At 35.6% G+C, this 13,140-nt stretch overlaps 1 protein-coding gene across 2 annotated transcripts; it reads right to left on the reverse strand.

Annotated features, from left to right (window-relative positions):
- Positions 1-4,406: 4,406 nt before the first annotated feature.
- AHG2 (Polynucleotidyl transferase, ribonuclease H-like superfamily protein) lies at positions 4,407-12,075 on the reverse strand. Of its 2 annotated transcripts, none has more exons than XM_085752597.1 (7): positions 11,628-12,075; positions 10,362-10,492; positions 9,649-9,974; positions 9,353-9,466; positions 8,914-9,040; positions 8,561-8,831; positions 4,407-5,686 (listed from the first exon to the last, which is right to left on the reverse strand). In XM_085752597.1, the coding sequence occupies exons 1-7, from the start codon at positions 11,996-11,998 to the stop codon at positions 4,963-4,965; spliced, it is 2,064 nt and encodes a 687-aa protein (XP_085608723.1). In that variant the 5' UTR covers positions 11,999-12,075; the 3' UTR covers positions 4,407-4,962. The 2 variants fall into 2 exon arrangements, with proteins under 2 accessions (XP_085608723.1, XP_085608724.1); XM_085752598.1 differs by having other exon boundaries at positions 10,696-12,075.
- Between the last annotated feature and the right edge of the window lie 1,065 nt (positions 12,076-13,140).

Genomic DNA, 13,140 nt, shown 5'->3' on the forward strand with positions numbered 1-13,140 from the left:
GCTGAAGGAACCGGTCCTCTAAGGCCATACCTCCTTGGTGCAACACTCTGAAATTGCAAAATCAATCAAATTAGTCCCTAAAATCATACATAATCAATCATATCAGTCCTTCAGTTAATATACTAATTGCCAAAACGATCCTTAAAAATTAAGAGTCATACCTGTCCAGCATTTGCAACATTTTCTACAGTTTCTGCATTTCCAGGCACAACATTTTGTGGCACAGAGTATGAAGCATTTCCAGGTTTTCTGGCACAAAGTTAGGAGCATTTTCTGGCACAACAGTTTCTGGCACTTCATTAGGAGCATTCCGAGCATTTTCATCCACAACATCTACATTGCCAGCATCAATCCAATCCTTTGGTCTTCTACTAACACCTTGCTCCATACAACTTCTTGCATTATGACCAACCAATCCACACCTCCCACATTGAGTGTCATTGTAGGTCTTCTTTATCTGACTCCCACAACCAGGTTCCTCATTACCATCCTTTCTTCTGGCCTTCTTTGGTCTTCTAGCAGAGGAACTTCAAAAACGTCAGAATCGCCGGAGATGATGATGATTTTGGAGGGGTGAGAATGGAGAAATTTTTAGCGGGAAGGAGTAGGTTCAAGGATGTGTTTGATGGTTCAGACTGAAATGTGAAGAATGAGGAATATGTAATGCAGGGGCAAAATGGGAAAAGCAGGAAAAAATAAACTGAAAAGTGAAAAATGAACTTTTTCCAAATCAATCAAATTAGTCCCTGAACACGTGGCTTCCTTCTTGCCACGCGTACAAGACAACACAGCATGCAGGGCGACATGTCAGCATGGCTAACGGAGCACTTTGACGGAGGGATCTTTTTGATCGACGTTTCACAAATTCAGGGACTAATTAGAAATTTCGTATAATTGAGGGACTAAGTTGGCCGACGCGTGAAAATTCAGGGACTAATTTGATGGTTTAGTCATGATTAAAGCTTAACCTTAAAATATGTCAGTCAATATACAATTGGTTTTTATGCCAATATATATCCGATAAATTCTACCCAAATCTTCTTTTTTTGAAGGAACCCAAATCTTCTTTTAATATCAAATATTATATCATATAAATTAAATGACTATTTTTTTTTAGTCCATAAATAATTCCCTCTTTCACAAATTTCGTTCTAATGATCCTCTACTCACTTTTATCTTCGTATGAATAATCTTATTCTTTGAGCCTGAGAAGTTTTAATAATACTTTAGCACCACCAAGAAGAGTTTATTGTAACTTTAGGGATTTGCACAACAATGCCATTAAATTCTTTAGAATAGTGCACCTTAGAAAATATGACCGTTTTTTGAACTCAGTCAACTAGTTTGCTTAAAATCTATAGCAGCAAATGCATGTGAAAGTCACAGAAGTTTTGTGGCAATTGGAAGTATGCTTCTGCTACCCACCCATGCAAATGGAGATAGACATACTTTTAATTTCTGCTTCTGCTAGTGCTACCTATATCTGTCTACCCTAAAATCATCTTCCAAGGCAAAAATTTCATGAAATATGCATGTGAATGACAACTAGTAACAAGTGGTAACAACCTGCTAACAATGCATGTACTACTTCTGAGCATTAGGTGAATTCTGACATCAGAGAAGGGAAGATTTTCCATGACACGTTTTGGACATGCACACCTGTCACCGGTTGGTCCTTGTTTCAGATATTCTTTTTCATGACAAATGTTGTATTTTATTTGTTATGTTGGTATTTCTTGGGATTCAAATTGTAATTATTTTTAATGATAAAGGTTGGTATTTTAATTGTTATGTTAATATTTTCTTCTAGAACTTTGGATGTTTTACTCTTTTAATCCCTTAACGTAACTAAATGAGTTACTCATCCCCTAAAAGAATGAGAATCAATAAAAGTTATAATATGTTATAACAATAACTAATTCGAATCGGTTTCACTTTTTTTCTCAAATGTGAAAACAAGAATTAAGTTTCAAATAACGTGATAGGATCATGGAGGATAGAATAATGAATCTTTTAGTTTATTCTAGAAGAGGATCTTTTAAGCATATTCTCTGAGATGGTTTTATCTTGTCATTTTAGCTTAGTACCTAGTTTCTTATAGTTTTCTTAGTGATAGGTTTTAGTTTCGTATCATAACGTGTTAATTTAAATTATATTTGGGTCTTACAATGTAAAGAATTTTAGGCTTTGCAATGTACGTATGTTATTTGGCGTACTCATTAGAACTAGCTTTGAGAATGAGATTTCAATCACATTTAACATGTATTAGAACGGGAATCTGTATACCATGTGGAATTAAACATAAACCCACACTAGACATAAGAGTGAGTTTTGAAGTTGTATTTGAGTCCTACATTTCCAAAATACATGAACAGTACAATGCATGTATGTACTTGAACACCATCAGAATGTACAATGTTTAAATCTCTTTTGTTTTGAGTGGATTATTCTGTGACCAATTGATGTTGCATGGTTTACAGCTGATTGACTTATGACACAATACTATACCTAATTTTAACCAAATACAAAAGAATTGACTTTCTATATTCATAGAATATAAGTTTTTATTAATAACAAATAATAGTTATAATATTGTACTACAAACAAATACTCCCTCCATTCCTATTCTTTTGATGTTTTAGAATTTCAACTATATTCCAAAACTTTTGATGTTTTAGTGAATTTATTATTGTTTTCTCAAGTTTACCCTTGTTGGAAAACACAATAAACTATGAAAGTTAGGGGTGTAAGTGGTTCGGACAAAACCAACGAAACCGAACGTTCAAACCGAACCAAACCGAAAAAATATCCGACCTTATTTGGTTCGGTTTGAAACCGATCCGATCCAATCAAAACCGATCTAGTTTGGTTTGGTTCATGGTTTTTTATTTCGAGATCCGTGAAACCGATGAACCAATCCGATGATAACCATACTCCTTATTTTACTAATATTATCATACCTTACACAAATTTATGGTTAGGCTCAAAGTTAAAGTCCAACATAAAATACTTCTTAATCCATTCACTTTCTCTCATCATCATCTTCATCTCATCAGTCAAACTCTTTCATTTCTAGTAAAAAAGAAACCATAGCCGTCAACCACACCAAACTCATTGTTCATCACCACCGGTCACCGCTGAGATCGTTCGTCTCTTAGTTAGTTTTATCATGTTTATGTCATTGATTTATACTCATTATATTTCATTGTTTTTTATGTTCATTTTCTATGTCATTGATTTATACATGTTATATGTCATTGTTTAGTGAAGATTAGAAAAAGTCATTCAAAAAAGAAAGCATTGCGATTTGCGATTATCTTAGAACTAGAAAATGAAATAAAACTAAAAAGAACACCATTAAATTTTGATCGCGTTCGATGTGTATCGATAAAAATTGAAATAAAATTATAAAATATATATGCTACTTTTTATTTGCACGCATAACTTTTTATTTGTTGGTTCAGAAATAATTTTATAAGTTTTAAAGATTTAAAAATATTAGAGATTAACTAGTCAATTCTAAACTTATTTTAATTTTGATCTGTTTTGCTTCAATTGGTTAGTGTTCTTACTAAGTTTATTAGTTATAAAAAGTTGTTTGAAAAATAGAGAACATGAAAAAACAAAATATGAAATACAATTATACAAAGTTCTATGAAATATTTTGTGAGAATATGAATTTTTTAAATTGTATTTTTAAACAAACCGATCAACCGAACCAATCCAAACCGAACCAAACCGATTAATTTGGTTCGGTTTCTTTTTTGAAAAGCAGTGAAAACCGAACCAATCCAAACCGATGAAGGTTTCATCGGTTCGGACATTTTTTTGAGTGAAAACCAATCCAATCCTAACCGTTATACCCCTAAAGTGGTTATGACCTTTGGTTTATCACATGTGAATTTAATGATAAATAAGGACATTTAAGTAAAACACACACAAATGTTTATACACTTTAATTACTCCTTAAAACTTGTGTCAAGAACTAAAACATCAAAAGAAAAAGGAATGGAGGGAGTATAATGTTGCATGCTGATGGTGTACACAATAACAAGTCAAAAATCACAAGTTGGCTTATGCAAAATCTTCAATCTCAAATGAGGAGGTTTGCCCACGAGATTCAACATTTCTTAACTGATCATATTCCAGAGTATTTCTTAATTTAATTTTTAACAATGATGATTGAAGATGTTTTATTCCTAATGTCTAACATAAAATTCATAACTTGAATATTTCAAATTTCATACAGCGGAAAGTGAAAAAAGTAAAGCTCCCAATTCAGTTCATTCATCTTTTTATTGGGTGAAAATCCAGTTCATCTAAGTAAGAAAACGATTTATGCAGCTAATAGAAATGCTTAACAGATTAATTGACTGTGATGTGTATATACCGACTTCATGAAACTATTATGCAAAACAATAATCTTTTTCCTTTCAACTCTAAGAATTCTGGTTACAATACATCACGAGAAGTATCCTACCAAGAACTTTGATCAAAAACAATAAAGTATCCTACCTAAAATTCTAAGATTTTGTGGTTTGTCTCTTACCAACTGAGGTATCAGTTACAGCTGAATATTCTTTTCTCTTCATAGGTTCTTCGCTAAATGTGGGTAGCTCTCCCTGCCATGAGTCAAACTTTTGTATGCCACTTCGTAGGAAGATTACCCTCTCCCACTAAACCCACCCCCATTAGTACAGCTGAATTTAACTCATCACAAAAGATACTACACCTAATTTTAACCAAATCAAAAGGGGCGACTTCTTTATAGTCGTAGAACAAAATATTTGTTCTTTTAAATTTGGTTAATACTACACTAGAAACAAATTGAATGGTGCATCCTGATGGTGTACACATAATTAGCCAAAAATCACAAGTTGGCTTCTGCGCCACAGGAATGGGCGGCTTGCCTACGAGATTGAACATTTCTTAACTGATCAATTGTGTTTGGCTTGATATTTTCTACAAACTCATAGCTGCATCATTTACATTCTCTTCTATAGTTGGATTTTCATGTTTGTCACTCCTCAGTGATTCCTTGTATTCAATCAATTTGGTTTTCCACTTCATGCCAACTGCCTTTGCCTGATCAGCAAACAGAGTTTCTGATAAGGGTGAACCACAAATTTCTTTATAAGCATCATAATTAGCAGCACATGTATTTCCACCTTCCAAAAGTTTTCCCAGCGGATGCAAAACCGAGATTGGACCATTACTTCTCTCTAAGCTTTCCTTCAACAAAAGAAAGTCGGAAACTAATTGAGTCTTGTTAAACTGAACGAACACTGCTGTTGCATCCAAGTGGTAGACAGAAACTACAGAAGTTAAACCGAAAACTTTAGATAAACACTCTCGTACTTCACTTGCCTTCAGATTAGAAGGAAATCCACAGATAATAACAATGTTCTCAAACAAAATTTGTTGGTACCGTCTCTTGAGGTTATAGCTTGGTGAAGAATTTTCAACTGTATAACCGGTATTTAGATCTATAATATCCCCATGCATATAACTAAGATATAGATGATTAATGTATTTCTGTAGTTTCTCATTGAAAGCTAATTGTTTTGAAGATTCATGGAGTTTAAAATCAACTCCTAAATCACTGCATAACTGCGCAAAGATACATCCAGTCATGAAAGCATCATATCCTGCCTCATGCTTGCCTCCAGGATTCCAGCTGGACGATCTGCAAATACACATTTTTTGTTGGTATGAAAGGAACAATAAAAAGAGGCAGCTAAGATAACACGGAAACGGAAGGAAAATTAATATAAGAGGACAGTTTTTTAATACAAGACACTAATTATTTAAAATTTTCTGTCTAAATTCTAAAGAAATCACCTCAAGCTATATGCAAATTATGTAGACAGAAAAATGGTGTGCAAGAATAAAAATGTTATCCGCCATTGTACAGTTTTTTTATTTGCCATAAAAGAGTAGGAATGTTCCTCAAAAAACCACTGTTATCGGGAAATTTTCCCCCTCCCTTGTGGTGGTTTTCTCCCCCATCGGTGGGAGCGAGGCTGCTGGTGCCTCTCCAGTTCCCTGCATCTTCAAAGATGTGTTCACGCTACCATTTCACCACCATGGTACCTCACTCCTCCATCAACCCATCTTCCCATGACCCCTCTTCCACGGTCTACTTCACCCGTGTTCGGTAACCATCCTTTCACAAACGCCGCATATGCACATCATCCCCCTCGCAATCTCGCTCCCATCCGCTATGGTCTCCAGCTTAACAGAGCTCCCCAACCGGAGCCCCTACCCCCCTCCCTCAAGTTAAGTTCACATGGCGGGGACATATGGATCATCAATCCCCCTCCATTTTGAAGCAAGCCGTGTTTGCCCGTCAACCGTTGAATCTCAGACTCGAACGGCCTTCTTAAAAGCCGTCAGACATAGGTACAAAACTCTATGTCGCATCTGTTGTTTATGCGGGTATCATTTGTGACAACCATTGTGTCGAATGGGCTTCCAGTTTTTAGGGGGGAAATTGCACACTGCTCGTTTGTTGAAATGTCCTATCGAAGATGGGCTATTTTGGATAACATGGTGTGGACAGGACCACTTTGGTGCTGACACCAATTTCTACAACCATCCCAAGTTTCAACTATCTTCAAATCAAGGGATCAATTTTGACATTTCTGATATAAGAGATGTAGTTGGCCTAGCTTAGTTATAGTGTGTTTCAGCTATGTACAGCTGGCACTTGACAGTTATGAATAGCTGTCAAGTGACGGACACATGTCAGTTTTGTAACAGGTTAACCTGCTATAGCAGGTAACCTTCAGCTTCTATATAAAGCTGCTTGTAACTGTTTTCTATTCATTCAATGAGAATCAGAAATTGATAAGAAAAGTTAGTTAGAAATCTTCTATGAACCCTCTCTGAATTTTACACCTGAGCACACTTAAAGTCAAAACATGTCTACAGTAGCCAAAAATTTGATCCCTAACTGGATAGATAGAAAGATTGCAGTTTCCCTTATCTTCGTAGTTGATGATCGTGGACGGAAGAATGTGTTAAAGCTGAAAGTTGGGTTTTAGATGTTGGTTTAGTCGTGCCAAATTGGCTCCTGGTGACACTGTGTATTGTTACTCGTAAGTCATGACTGGTTAGGCTCTGGTGTTGGAGTTTCTCTCTTAAGTGGATGGATACTACCTAAACACATTTGCTACAATCATCATGTTGTAATCCTTTTCACTTTTTCTAATGAAAGAATTTGCTTTTACTGTTAAAAAAACAGAGGCTTAATTGCACTTTTGGCCCCTCTCATTTTCTAATTGTGTGATTTTAGCTCCCTTAGTTACAAATGAGCATTTTGGCCCCTCTAGTTTATCCCCTTTCTAATTCCATACCCCCAATTCAGATTTTGACTAAATTAGCTGATGTGTCGTATTAATGACACATGTATCATTTCTATTGGCCAAAGTGAAAATTTGAAAAAATATTATAAAAAGAAGTAATAATAATTAAACACTGTGACTTGTTTTTTTTATGAAACAACCAAATCAGTAAAAAGAAAAAATGTACAAGGAATGCGAAAAATAGGAAGACGAATACGTAAACTATCGCATTTGAGACGAAAATGCAAACGAAGATGGCAAGGGAGGAAAACGAATACGACGAAGGCACATACAAAGCCGGCAAAGATGTTCACTGCGACAGGTGTTAACAACAACGTGTACTGTTGGGTATTGATGACAACAGAAACTTTAAAAATGTCGATGAACGATGGAGGAAAGAATTGAAGACAAATTGAAGATGAGGGTGAATTGAAAAACAATGAATTGTCAGGAATCCCTGTGACTTTCCCTCCCTATCGCCTTCCTCCATCAACTGTCGTATTCTCCATGCCCTGTCGACCTCAACTCACCTTCCATCGCCGTTAATACCTTTGTCATCGCCGTTAATACCTTCGTCTTCGTCGACTTGGTCTTCATCTCCATGTTTCTCCTCTAGTTTGTCGTCTCCGTGTTTCTCCTCTAATTCGTATTCTTCACATTTTCAGAATTAGGGTGAAATGTTTTTCCCAATTATATGTGTTTTCAATTTAATTTTATGTTTTTTTATTGTTTTTGTAAAAACAGGTCACGTGACGTGTATGATTATTATTACTTTTATATAATAATATTGTTTCAAATATCCACTTTGGCCAATAGAAACGAAATATGGGTCATTAATATGAAACGTCAGCTAATTTAGTCAAAATTAAATCAATATCTGAATGGGGCTATGAAATCAAAAAAGGGATAAACTATAGGGGCCAAAATTGCTCATTTGAAACTACGGGGGTCAAAATCACACAATTGATTTGAGAAACTAGAGGGGCCAAAAATGCAATTAAGCTAAAATAAAGAAATAAGAGTAGTGAAAGTGAATAATGTATCCATATAACCTTTGCATTACTGGGGTAAGATATCAAGAAAGAAAAACAATGAAAGAGTTGTAAAAATGAAGGAAACAATTGTAACATGTATGAAAATAGTTGAAAAATCAAAAACTACTAGTTGAAACATAACTCTTATGTCACAAACTTCAAAATTATACATAGACAAACCTTGAATCATCAACTTCAACTTTTACTTTCACTTGGGAAGGTGTAACTAGCTCGGTGCTTTTGGAGCCAGCAGCAATTTGTGGACAAAACATAGAAAATGCAGAGGCAAGTGATTTTCTGGACTTTTTCATTCTTTCTTGGAGCATAGAATTAGTGTTCATGAGTATTTTCGTGTCAACAATGTGTGGAAAGCACTTGTTAACAGAGGCAACAAACTTTTCTGGAGTCTCGGGAAGAGGACCGATAAATTTGCTGTAGACATGAGCAATATCTGTATCATGGAATGATATAATATTATCTTACTGTCTTACAGAATAATATAGCCTGTTAAGGATTAAGAATGTCATTGATACCTAAAAAACAGTTATGACCAACTATCAACTTCTGTTCTGATGAAAGGAGATCAATAACATGGCGAAATCCAACTGCAGCTTGGATCTTCATCTCTTTTGCCCTTTGATTCTCCTCTTTTACCTCCTTCTACAAGAGATTAAGAACATTTATTAGGAACCCAATACAGTGCTGTAACATCAATAAACTCGGTTCACGACTTAATTTTAACTTTCTCGTCTGTTCAACCTATACTACACATGGGATGCCTATGCTAATAGAGTATAAAGGCATCATCTTTTAATATTATTTGTGGCCATTTATAACTAAACCTAGAGTTATGCATGATTTGTAGAATGTCCTTAGCCATCTCAAGATTCTAAACCAAAAATCAATGCCAATGTAGAGCCACATATCAAAAATTATAAAGGAAAAAAAACATAATATTTAAGAGTTAATTACCAGAAGTAAGTTTAGTTCATCCTCCGAGTCTGTATACACAACTATTTGTTGGGAACCAGAAACCTCATTGTTCACATTGATATAAGAAAGATCTTTGAAGTGCTTTTTGATGACCTGAAATTTCAAACTTATAATCAGCAAAATTTAGCCAGTGTAAAACCTTAGTACATGCACAATACTATAATATTTTTAACCAAAAGAAGTGAATAGATGATGAATTCAAAATACCAATATGAGAGAAAAGACAAATCGTGAACATATGAACAGTAGATAGAGACAAGTTAAAACAACATTACCAACTGAATCAACTTAAGCTGACGTGAGGTGAATCCATCAAGCTTGAGAGCTGGATGTGTCTTAAAGAAAATCAATTGAAATTGTTGTTTTGAGTCTTTTCGAGATCCTTGAATTTGGTCTGACCGATTTTGCTCCTGTAATAACCCATCACGCCATTCACTGAACTTATCTTTCATTCGTGCAGTGAATAAAATGTCTGCCATGTTGACAGAAGGTATGTCCCTAACATCATTTAATTTAGAAATGTCTGAACACTCACTATCATGGGTTGAATTCAAACTCCTTATTGCTTCCCTTTCTTGTTCTCTGGATAAATAAGATATCCCTGACATTATCCAAGGGTGCAAACTCTCAAACTAAAGAAATCATTGAAGTCATAATGGAATTATATGTAAAACATGCCTATTCAAATTTCCTATGACCTAAGAGTCATGTATCTGGAGCCTTTCAGGTTTGCATATAACCATTACATCGGTTTTATCGTGAACCACTCGAGCATCAAAGTTATAGACCCATATGTGTAGAATCCACATTTTAGTTTTTCCATGTATAAAATAAAAGAAATAAAAAAGTAACCAGGCTAGTCCAGTTACCATGGCCAGGACCTTTTACAGCAGATAGTGGTGCACAAACTCCTTTATTCTATTAGTTAGCTAATTACTAATCTAAATACCAAAGCTAATAGCACAAAATAAAAGAAAAAGTAAGCAACCTTCATGTATGCATGCATTAAAATCAAACTGGTATTTAGCCAAGAAATCCATCGAAGTAGTCTGGCAGAGAAATTCATTACATGGGCCAAAACCAGAAAGCTCCTGACGTGGAAAAACATAGAAATTGTACCTGAGAAAGAGCAAGTTTCTAAATTAGAACAGCAACAGGCAATTCATTGCATTTGAATTAAGAAAATGATGGAAACAAAGAAGAATAAGACAAAACCATTTCCAGAAGCTATTGTATTTACAACTATTGTGCTGATCAAATGTACTAATGTGCTATTACTTCCTAACATTTACTAAGTCTAAACCAACGGATAACATTCATACCAGCATATGTATTCCATTTAGAAAAGCACTAGCAACACTATTTGATACCTCCTTCCAACATCCTCTCTCTTTTTTGGTGAAATATGTCCATGTTCCATAACTTTTACACGGGACTCATTCTCAAAGTAGTGGAACCAATGAATTTCACTCAATAATTAATAAAATGTTCAAAAAGAGAGTTAGACAATGTATTGCAAGTGTTTATCATCTATTTATCTATTTATAATGTTGATAAAATTTAAAAAAAAAAAAAATCATAAAAACCTGACAAACATATATCTACAAAAATATGTGGCATTATCAAACCATCATGAAATTGCAATGCCTCCCAATCATGATTCATCAATCAAATTCTATTGGTAAACATTTCCACTATTACTTGAACAGTTTTAGAACACGATCCAGCATTACAAAAAATGTCAAACACACCACTAAGAGTCTTACTTTAATTGATTTATTTGATTAAACTTAGTTTAAAACATGTTCATAAGCTCTCCAGGCTAGCTTATAGAAACAACTTATACATGTCTATAAGCTCTCCACGATAACTTAATGAACACGGCTTACAGCTTATATAAAAATACTTTGACTTCTTGTTCAAAAAAAAAAAAAAAAAAAACTTTAACTTTATTTTATCTTTTGTTATAGAAATAACTTAACAAAAGCACTATGATAAGTGTTCATACCTTAAGCACTTAGATAAGCTGTTTATCCAAACATGCCTTAATTTTCCATTTATACTTAGCGTAACACCAATAACATTGAGTTCAACCAAACACATACACCCTAAGGAATCTATCTATCTATCTATCTGTATAAATATTTTAATAAACTGATTATTCATAAGTAATAATCATTAATCACAATGCAGTAAGCTAATTTTCCATTTCTCAAAAACAAAAGAGAGATAGAGAGAGAGAGAGAGGTGTTACGGATATGCCACGAAGGACTGGTTAGACGAATCCCATCGGAAAGGACAAACGCCGAACTGAACAACGGCGAACCTACTGGCGGAGTCTCTAACCTTGAGATACCGAACATCGGAGCGATCAAACTGGAATGAATCACGCCAGGGAGAACTTGTAACGCCGGTCATCTCGAGGTCGATGGCGACGAAGTCCGACGACCGGACATGGTGCCGGAGCTCCGCTAACGACTGTTCGAAGTTTGCAACGGTGACGGTCTTCGATGGAAACGCTGATTCACATTGCGGTGGTGTGGTTGTTGTGGCGGTTGAAGAGGTTAGGGCACGTGATAGAACACGTGATAGTGTCGAAGAAGAAGGAAGTGTTCGTAGCTTCATGCGTGTTCTTTGTTCGAGGTTTAGAAGAGGGATAACGAGAGAAGATACTACCTAGTTTGGAAATGGAAGATGAAGATATGTCGTTTTGGTTTGATGTTATTTTTTTGTTGAAAATTGTTATTCCCATACTCCTCCTCTCCTGTTTATAAGAAACATTTGACTTTTTAGATTCATTGAATAATTGATGTATTCGGTCTATATTCTAAACCAAATACATCCATTATTCAATGAATTTAAAAAGTCAATTGTCTCTTATAAATAGGACCGGAGGGAGTACATAAGAAGGCTAAAACACACATGTAACAGACCAAAATACTCTTCTGCCGATGGATTCAATTTTTTCGACAGTTGCCAGATCCTTTTTCCTCGGCAGTTAACTGCCGATGCGTCCTGATATCAATGCATGGCCTCAAACCACTGCTCAGGGCTCATCACCTCCTGACCCAACTGCTCATCAGCATAGGTAACAACACCACTAACCATGTCATAAGTACGGGTGGGAACATGTCAGGTCGTCCCACAGGGGCCTACGGCCTAGCCTATTTAAAGTCTAGTTCGGCCCAACTCATTTATTAATAAGGTCAGGCTCAAGCTTTCTATAAGGCTTATTTAATTAAACAGGTCAGGCTAAGGCTTGCAAAAAAAGCATATTAAGCCCGTTTGGTTATTTAGTAGCTGATATATTGGTGTGATTAGACATTCATAAGAATTCATTATTTAGTAGCAAACATATTTGTGTGCTTTGGGCCTTAATAAGTTTTGACCTATTTAGGAGTAGGCTTACATGTGTTGCCAAGCCTTAGCATAAAATAAACTTTTAAATAGGCTTTCAGGCTTCATCAGGCCTTTAAAAAGGCCAGGCTAGGCCTCGAAAATGAGCCTATGATGGGTAATAGGCCAGGCTCAGGCCTATAATTTTTGAAGTAGGCCAGGCTTAGGCCTTACAAAGCCTGGCCCCGCCTAGCCCATTTCCACCCCTAGTCATAAGTATCTGGCGAGCCTCTCGCCTCGTACTGCTCCCATTTGTACAATGATCTGTTCCTCATTTGCTGGCCTCAGAAGATCTCCTGGAAGAAGTGGCAAAATCTGAGGGTGAGACACCCTAGTGTACCATAGTACATAGCCTTCCTCCATCCGCCAGG

Source organism: Medicago sativa, chromosome 3, assembly GCF_051527215.1.
Source record: "Medicago sativa cultivar Bolivia chromosome 3, Bolivia_mono, whole genome shotgun sequence".
NCBI classification, from domain to species: domain Eukaryota; kingdom Viridiplantae; phylum Streptophyta; class Magnoliopsida; order Fabales; family Fabaceae; genus Medicago; species Medicago sativa.